This window comes from Rhinoraja longicauda, chromosome 34, assembly GCF_053455715.1.
Source record: "Rhinoraja longicauda isolate Sanriku21f chromosome 34, sRhiLon1.1, whole genome shotgun sequence".
Classification (NCBI taxonomy): Eukaryota; Metazoa; Chordata; class Chondrichthyes; order Rajiformes; family Arhynchobatidae; genus Rhinoraja; species Rhinoraja longicauda.
Window position 1 is genome coordinate 12178685 of NC_135986.1, and position 9484 is coordinate 12188168.

Genomic DNA, 9484 nt, shown 5'->3' on the forward strand with positions numbered 1-9484 from the left:
TCCTGTGCTGCCCTATTCTATGTTCTGTGTTTATAAGCTTCCGCCACTCCACGTTCATTCCCATCCCACTTCCCCTCCACACACTTTCTCCCTCGCTCACTTAATTCCCATCCCCTTCTCTACCCCTCATCCCTCGCCCTCTTACCAACTCCTCGCTTTCTCCCTTTCAATCTCCCCCTTCCAATCTAGGTTTCTCTATCTCCGCTCTCTCTGAAAACGTTGCCTCTCCAATGTCCTTTAAATTCCGCCCTCCAATGTTAAAACGCTGCCTTTTGGTTTTAGATAACAGTACACTGGAAAAAATATCCGAGACCATTCGTGAGATCCGTACCACACATAAATATATAAACAGATTCACGTTTACCTCTCAGGTTGGATACTCCAGGGGAAAAAGTCGCAGCCAATTCAACCCCCTTCACAAACTCAAGCACTCGAGTCCCGGCAATATACTGGTGAATGTTCTCTACATCCTTTCACCTAGCGGAGAGAAAAGATTTATACATGGTCAAATTGCAGCAAAATGTGCTAACCAAGGTAGATATCACGTCCGACATGCACGCGTTGTGTGGAACAGCCTGTTCTGCGCTGTATAACGCGAACGCCTCTCGATCTCTTCCCTCTCTCCCTTTCTCTACTCCTCTCTACCCACCTGCTCACCCCTCCTTCACTCTATCCCATTCTCTCTATTCATGTTCCTTCCTCGTTTTCCTACCTCTCTCCACCCACACCCCCTTTTGCTTGCCCCATCCCTCTCTCAACTACCTTTCCGTTTCTCCTCCATCCCCTCTCTCTCTGTCTGTATACCCATCTCTCTAACCCGTTTCCCGTTTCGGTTTCCCTTTCTGTGTCTTACCGCTCTTCTTTCCCTTAATGCAGTTACAATATCTCTTTGGGTTTTATATAGCATTATCTGATTATCCTTTACTTTACTGAGGATGTGCGTGTTATTTTTCCGTGGGGTGTGTACGGTTGTGCCGTGAATTTCTCTGCACGTAACTTTATTTGAAATAAATACCGGCGCTTTAATTTGACTCGCTTTCTATTTTGGCTAACATCAGATTTTATATTTGCAGGATCTTGAGACTTGGTCGATGCAAGATGGGACTGGAGCGTGGCGGCTCTTCGCGTGTTGTTCCACACGATGATCTGCTGTTTTCCATTGCAATTGTTCCACTCATTTACTTGCGTCCGATTGTAATCATTCATGGTCTGAATGGTTTGGGCATTTGGCAGTGTTTTACAGAGGAAGGACGGTGAAATACAAGTACATAACACTCAGAAAAATAAGTCACCGATCGAAATGTTTGGGACAGGTGCCATCGGTATGGAAACAAAGCAGAAAGATTTAACGAGAATGTTGCCAGGACTCGATGGACTGACGTACACGGAGAGATTGTGCAGGCTCGGACTTTAATAGTTAGAGGGTGGAAGTGTGCGGGGTGATATTTGAATGTCGTAGAAATGAATGAGGTGAACAAATGGTGAAAATATGTACAGTCTTTTTCTTAGAGTTGAAGTAGTGGTGTGCAGACACAAGGGACAGTGAATGCTATACTCTTACGCAAAGCACTATGTGCTGGAATAACTCGCCGAATCTATCCATTGCCTTCATAATTGCTGTCCGATCACAGGTTGTGTGAGTGGGCGGATGCATGGCAGATGCAGTTTAGTGTGGATAATTGTGGACTTTGGTGCTAATAATAGGAGGGAAGAATTATCCGAATGGTGTCAAGTTAGGAAAAGGGGACGTACAACGAGATCTGAGTGTCCTAGTGCATCAGTCATTGAAAGGAAGCATGCAGGTACAGCAGGCTGTGAAGAAAGCCAATGGAATGTTGGCCTTCATAACAAGAGGAGTTGAGTATAGGAGCAAAGACGTTCTTCTACAGTTATACCGGGCCCTACTGAGACCGCACCTGGAGTACTGTGTGCAGTCTTGGTCTCCAAATTTGAGGAAGGATATTCTTGCTATTAAGGGCGTGCAGCGTAGGTTTACTAGGTTAATTCCCGGAATGGCGGGACTGTCATATGTTGAAAGACTGGAGCGACTAGGCTTGTATACACTGGAATTTAGAAGGATGAGAGGGGATCTTATCGAAACATATAAGATTATTAAGGGGTTGGACACATTAGAGGCAGGAACCATGTTCCCAATGTTATGGGGGTCCTGAACAAGGGGCCACAGTTTAAGAATAAGGGGTAGGCCATTTAGAACGGAGATGAGGAAAAATGTTTTCATTCAGAGAGTTGTGAATCGGTGGAATTCTCTGCCTCAGAAGACAGTGGAGGCCAATTCTCTGAATGCATTCAAGAGAGAGCTCGATAGAGCTCTTATGGATAGCGGAGTCAGGGGGTATGGGGAGAAGGCATGAACGGGGTACTGATTGAGAATGATCAGCCATGATCACATTGAATGGCGGTGCTGGCTCGAAGGGCCGAATAGCCTATCCTGCACCTATTGTCTATTGTTTATTGTCTATCCCCCCTGGGTTCCCCCAGGACATTGTGTTATGGTTAGGAACAAGGCGGAATCGGTTTAAAGTGAGAGATGGATATAAATAGGATCTTTAGCACCAACGTTTTGATCCAGAGGGTACATGAAACGAATGACAAACTTAAAAATATATTTAGAGTGGTAAACGCATCCGAAATGTTTGGAGGGATATGGGCTTGGCGGACAAATGGGAGTAACGTCGATGGGCATGTTGGTGGTCATGGAAGAATAAGGCCCAATGGCCTATTTCTGCGCTGTCTGATTCTTTGACGCTGGGATCCTAAATACAATGTTCTTCTCGGGACAGCAAGACCGTGAAGTAACAAGTCGGAGCCACCATACCAGATATGTGGCACCATCGAACCTGTAGTTATTCTTCGGTTGACATTCCTAATAATGGCACGAAGTTGTGTGACCCTGCGATTAGTGATGAAAATAAAGTAACTTCAACAGAATGTAGGTTACCATGTGTGAGCACAAATGATTGCAATTCGCCTAATTTCTGCGTGTATTTGAAATGGAGATTAATTGGGAAATATTGTTGTTTAAAGGTAATTGGACGTCCCTCTGATATGCCAACGCAGCAGGCAATTAGAGTCGTAGAGTCACACAGCACGGAAACGGCCCTTCGGTCTAAGTTGTGCAGGGCAACCAAATTCCCCATCTGGACTAGTCCCACCTTCTTGTGTTTGGCCGATGGACATCTAAAGCTTTCCAGTCCTTTTTACATATGGTAGGCTGATTGTGCTTATGTCGGACACACAATGATTTGGTCGCAAGGGTTCACAATTGCCTTATAAAAACATAGAAACATAGAAAATACGTGCTGGGGTAGGCCATTCGGTCCTGCGATCCAGCACCGCCATTCAATATGATCATGGCTGATTATTGATAATCAGTTCCTCATTCCTGTTTCCCCCCCATATCCCCTGATTCATTTAGCCCTAAGAGCCAAATCTAAATCTAACTCCCTCGTTATTCGTAGAAGACAAAACGTTGTGGTGGAAGGTAGATATTCTGGTTTGAAGTCTGTGACCACTGGAAATCCGCTGGGATCTGTGATGGGACGTGCGCTGTTTGTGATACATATACATAACCTGCGTGTAAATGGAGATTGGGTTTGTGTCCAACGGGTGGCGCCGTTAGCGATGGCAGCTTCGCCACCAGTCTGTCTGCGTTTTCGGCTTTTTCATTATCTTTAGTGTGTTTTAAAAGTACGTGTTAATGTTTTCTGGTTTGTTTTATGTGGCGGGTGGGGGAGGGGGTCGGGGGGAACTTTTTTTCCATCTCTTACTTTGCCGAAGATGCGATTTTGTTTCCTGGATTGTATCTCCGCTCGCTCTGTGGCCTAACATCATGGCGGCGTTGCTCGAGACTGACTTTGATTCCAACCGCGGGGACGTGGACTTACCATCGGAGCCTGCTGTCTCTTAGCTGGGACCGAGGCTCCAACCGCGGCCTACGGATTTCACCATCGAGGAGCTCGCAGTTTCATGTAGAGATTGAAGTCGGACTGATGTCGCTCCAAAGTCGCAGGATGTTCGATTAGCCCCGACCCGGGGCCTGATAGCCGGGCGGGAGCTTGATCCGGAGCCGGTATGAACTCCTTTGATAAGGTTCTGCATGGTTCGTTCCTCTGGAAAGTTAGATCACATGGGATCCAAGCAAAGCGAGTTAACTGAATGCAGACTTTCCTTCATGGAAGGAAGCAAAGGGTAATGGTGGCAGGAAAGATTCACATAAACTGGGAGTTCTGCAGAAATAAATTGCACAGATCCAGTCAGGACACGAGGAACTGAGGTACAGGGAGAATTCGCGCGGGATGGGCTTTATTCTTTGGAGCGCAGGCGACTGAGGGGTGATCTGAAAGCGGTGGAAAAAAACCATGAGCGGCAGAAACTGTAAATGCATAGCATCACTTCCCATGGTTTGGGACTGAAGAACTCGAGGGCGCAAGGACAAGGTGCGAGGGCAAATATGAAATAGGAATCCGAGATGCAATTTCCATATAGAGGGTGGATGGTGGATGAACGAGCAGTCAGAGAAAGTGATTGAAGCAGGAACATTAACACAATTTAAAAATCGTTTAGACCGGTTCATGGAGAGAAACATTTCAAGAGGGACACGGGTAAAATGCAGGCACATGAGGCATGAGCGGGAAGATGAGCATGTTGCTCGGCATGGACGAGATGTGCAGAAGGGCTTGTTTCCGTGTGTTGTGATGACGGTGCTCTAAGATGATTCCAACAAAAGAATAGGCTCTCCCACTCTATTTCCCCAAGGCGCTTATTACCCAATCTCTTTGTGCAGTCTTAATTGACCACCCTGTAGAATTGTCGCAGTTTTAAATATCAGCCCTTCAATTCACTGTTGGTTCAGGCTGTACTTCAATTCGGCATCTGCTGACCGAGTCGTGTTCGCAATGTTTGATACGTTCATTGACCTGATCTACGCTTTGTACTATCCCTTCCTAGCGATTATCGGAGTTGCAGGTGAGTGATGAGCATCGTACATATATTCCTCATTAACGTTGCAAAAGAAATACTCAGTGCAATATGTTATCGTGTTTATTTTACTGTCAGCGGGAACTGGGATAGTTAAAAGCGACCACGTATGTTGAACGAACCTGGTATCCTTCTGTTTGTTTAGTTTAGTTTAATTTAGTGGTGCTGCGCGGAATCAGGCCCTTCTGCCCACCGAGGAACCCGCCGACCATCGGTCCCCGCACACCAACACTATTCTGCACACACTAGGGACTATTTGCAATTTTACTAAGCCAATTATCCTACAAATCTGCACGATCGGTGTGTGGGAGGGAACTGTAGCACACGGACAAAGCCTATGCAGGTCACGGGGAGAACGTTGAAACATCTCACAGACAGCACCCAAATCATTACCGAACATGAGCCTCTGACGCTGGAATGCAGCAATTCCACTGCTGCGCCTCCCTGCCGCTAGGAAATGAAATGGATGTATATGTGAACTGACAAGGCATATATTGCAACAGACCAAACTGGCGAATAAAGTTAGTTTAGATAGGTGCAGATTGTATGCCTGGATGTGATCAGCATGAGTATTGGATCGATGCAACCTGGTGCCATGGCTCGAACCCGTTCCTTAATTGAGCCTTGAAGATGGAGGAAAAGAATTGGGCGCGGAGAGGGAGTTAACTCCCCGACAGATAACTCGCGTTCGATCTGCCGCATTATTTAGGAAGGAACCACGAGGATGTTGCCAGGACCAGAGGGTCTGAGCTGTAGGCAGAGGTTGCTGGGACTTTATTCCTTGGAACTCAGGAGGATGAGCGGTGATCTTATAGCGGTGTACAAGATCAAGAGAGGAATAGGTCGGGTAGATTCACAGAATCTCTTGCCCAGAGTGGGCGAAAAGAGGACCAGAGGATATAGGTTCAAGGTGAAGGGGAAAAGATTTAATACGAATCTGGGGTGGAACCCCTTCACACACGGGTGGTGGGTGCATAAACAAGCTACCAGAGGTAGTATTGGAGGCTGGGACTATCCCAACGTTTAAGAAACAGTTAGACAGGTACACTGATAGGACGTTTAGAGGGATATGGACCAAACGCAGGCAGTTGAGACTAGTGTAGCTGGAACATGTTGGCCGGTGTGGGCAAGTTGGTCCGAAGAGCCTGTTTCCACACTGAATCACTCTATGACTATGTCTCTAACATGTTAATCCATAAGGGGTTGTTTGCCAGAACCACCAGCCGGAGTGAGTTTGGTGACTGGTTGTCTTGTCTCTCACAGTAAACGTGGTGACGGTGTGGATTCTCTACCGAGGGAAGTGCGGTCTCTCCAGGTGCATCTCCCTCTACCTGGTCGCCATGGCAACGACGGACCTGATGGTGGTGGTTACTGAGGTGATGTTCAATCGCACTATCTCCTACTACTTCCCCAACTCCTTCCTGCAGCTCACGCCGGCCTGCAGCTGCATCATTGTCCTGGTCTGTGTGGCGAGAGACACTTCCGTCTGGCTGACCGTGGCTTTCACCTTTGATCGTTTCATTGCCATTTGTCGCCAGAAGCACAAAGCGGTGTACTGTGTTCCGAGAACAGCGACCTCGGTGATCGCCACGGTGTGCGTGCTGTTCGTTGTGAAGAACATCCCCTGGTACTTCACCTTTATCCCTGTCTATGTCGCCGACAATCTCTCGTGGCTGTGCCAGTCCATGCCTTCCTTTTACACGCTCCCTGCATGGATAGGGTACGACTGGCTTCACCGAATCCTCACCCCGTTCCTTCCCTTTTTCTTCATTTTACTCTTCAACGCTCTGACCGTGTGGCACATCGTGCAAGCGAACAAAGTTCGTAGGCGGTTGTTCTCAAATGGGGGCGCGGACCCCGTCGACCCCGAAGCAGAGAGCAGGAGAAAATCGATCATGTTGCTGTTCGCCATTTCAGGCAGCTTCATCCTGTTGTGGACGCCTTACGTGGCCAACTTTCTGTATTATCGCATCACGGCGACTCACTATTATTCGGGGGCGAGTGATCCCGGATATATTCTACAACAGATGGCTTACATGTTCCAGCTCTCCAGCACCTGTACAAACTCCTGCATTTACCTGGTCACACAGGCTAAGTTCAGAGAAGAACTGAAGAAAATGGTCCGCACTCCCATTCTGCACATTGTTGGCTTATTCAAATAAACATAACTGAAGTCACACGACCTGAAAGAGGTGGACATAATAATCGAGGGAATAGATGGGCAAAATGCACACCGTATTCTTCCCCTGGTAGGGGTATCGAGTACTAGACGGTTCAATGTGCAACTGAAAAACATTTATAGGAACCACAGGGCATATTTTCATGTGGGTAATGGGTTAATAGAACGAGGTGACAGAGGAAGAAGTAGAGCCAGGTACTATAACAATATTGAAGAGTCATCTGTGCTAGTACTTGGATAAGATATATCAAGAGCGATAAGGGCCAAACCGCTGTGAATGGACCTCCTCCATTGTCAGAGTGAGACCAAAGGCAAATTGGAGAAGCACCTCATATTTCGTTCACAATGCAGCGGTATGAAGGTTGATTTCTCTAACTTCAAGTAACCCGTGCGTTCCCGCTTTCTCCGTCCTTCCCTCACCCTAGTCATCTTACGTGTCATGTTCGTTTCATGTTCGTTCTATACTATTTGTATCCACTCGTTGTCACCTCCTCGACAGCCAACAATAGGCCATTGTGGGCTCCACCTTTCCTTGATCATCTGGATGACATTCACTTGTTTATTTCATACCTTTCATTTATTTGTTCTTTGTATATTTTCTTATCTCTTGTTTCCCTCTACCCTAACTCTCAGTCTGAGGATGGGGATCGACCCGAAAAGTCATCTAGTCCTTTTCTCCAGATACACTGCCTGACCCGCTGCGTTACTCCAACATTTTGAGTCTATCTTCCGCTGCAAATAGAACTAGGTTAGATAGGGCATCTTGCTTAGCATGAACGAGATTTAGATGGCGGCGCGATGGCGCAGCGGTAGTGTTGCTGCCTTAGACCGCCAGAGACCCGTGTTCGATCCCGACCACGGTGCTGTCCGTAAGGAGTTGCACTTTCTCCCAGTGACCTGCGTGGGTTTTCTCTGGGTGCTCCGGTTTCGTCCCACACTCCAAAGAGGCAAAGGTTTGTAGGTTAATTGGCTTCGGTAAACGGCTAAATTGTCCCGAGTGCATGAAGGATTGTGTCAGAGTGCGCTGGTCGGCGCGGTCTCGTTGGGCCGAATGGTCTGTTTCCGTGCTCTTTCTCTAAACTAAACTAAACTGAACGCGAGGGCATCCTTTCCAGAAAGAACGTGCTGGGTACATGGAACGAGGTGGGAGAGGCAGAAGGTGAGGCCGGTGCCATAACAATATTTACGCGTCCTCTGACCATGTACATGGATCAGAAAGGTCAGAATGGATATGGGCAAACGGATGTGAATAGAACATGCTTCGATTAGGCACGTTATGTCCAAGGCCCTATTTTCGTGAATGCCAGAGCGGTGGTGCTAGAACAAAGCTGAACGAGTAAAAACAAGTAAGTCAAAGTGCTGGATTAACTCAGCGGGTCGGGCTGCATCTCTGGAGAACGTGGATAGGTGACGTGTCTCATCGGGACACTTCTTAAGAGATTGAAGGGGAAGGGATTGGATGGAAGGCCGGATGAGGGGAGGGGCAGGAGAAAGTCGGATATGTGATAGGTTGATATAGATGACGTGGGTTATTGTTAGGCAGATGGCTCGCAAAGGCCGGAGAAGAAAAGACAGGTGAGACAAAAGGATTGAAGGGCTACGAATTGACGAATCACTAGTTGCGAATAGTTTCACAACCCGCAACTCTTCAAACTTCTTGACTCACACCTTCTGTCTTTTCATCTCTGACTTATCCTATAATTCACCTCCCCGGTATCAATATATTATCTGGCAGACTTTGTCCTGCCCCTTCTCTCTTTCACCTTTCTCCCCCTGCCCCCGATAATCAGTCTGAAGAAGGATCCTGACTCAAAGCGTCACCTATCCACGTTCTCTAGAGATGCTCCCTGAGCCACTGAGTCGCTCCAGCATTTTGTGTCGAAAGAAAACCGGGCCAGCCACCGTTGAATTTCTTGCCAGCTTCCCGCACAGTCGGTTTTATAAATCTATGGAATTCTCTGCCAGGGTTGTGATTCTGTGGAATTCTCTCCCACATAATGCATTGGAGGGAAATTCACTGGATGTTTTCAAGGGAGAGTTAGATATAGCTCTTAGGGCGAATGGAATCAAGGGATATGGGGAGAAAGCAGGAACGAGTTACTGATTATGGATGATCAGCCATGATCATATTGAATGGCGGTGCTAGATAGAAGTGTCGAATGGCCTACTCCTGCACCTGTTTTCTATGTTCCTATGTTTCCTGCCCGTCATTCCCATGTTACGCAATTTATTCCCCCTCATGTTTGCACCATTTTACCGACATAGTTTTTTTCTCCAAATATATTAACTTAGCCACATTGAAAACCG

At 47.2% G+C, this 9484-nt stretch overlaps 1 protein-coding gene across 1 annotated transcript; it reads left to right on the forward strand.

The window, feature by feature from the left end:
• The first annotated feature begins 4147 nt into the window (after nucleotides 1-4147).
• Nucleotides 4148-7160, forward strand: LOC144609569 (putative G-protein coupled receptor 139). The gene is made up of 3 exons (XM_078428074.1): nucleotides 4148-4209; nucleotides 4874-4986; nucleotides 6262-7160. The coding sequence occupies exons 1-3, from the start codon at nucleotides 4148-4150 to the stop codon at nucleotides 7158-7160; spliced, it is 1074 nt and encodes a 357-aa protein (XP_078284200.1).
• The last annotated feature ends 2324 nt before the right edge of the window (nucleotides 7161-9484 follow it).

Excerpts from the sequence above, each read along its gene's own strand:
- LOC144609569 (XM_078428074.1), top strand. The coding sequence starts at position 4,148 with ATGGGATCCAAGCAAAGCGAGTTAACTGAATGCAGACTTTCCTTCATG. Across the intron at positions 4,210-4,873 it reads TTCATGGAAGGAAGCAAAGG|GCTGTACTTCAATTCGGCAT; the intron begins GTAATGGTGGCA and ends CTGTTGGTTCAG. Across the intron at positions 4,987-6,261 it reads AGCGATTATCGGAGTTGCAG|TAAACGTGGTGACGGTGTGG; the intron begins GTGAGTGATGAG and ends TGTCTCTCACAG.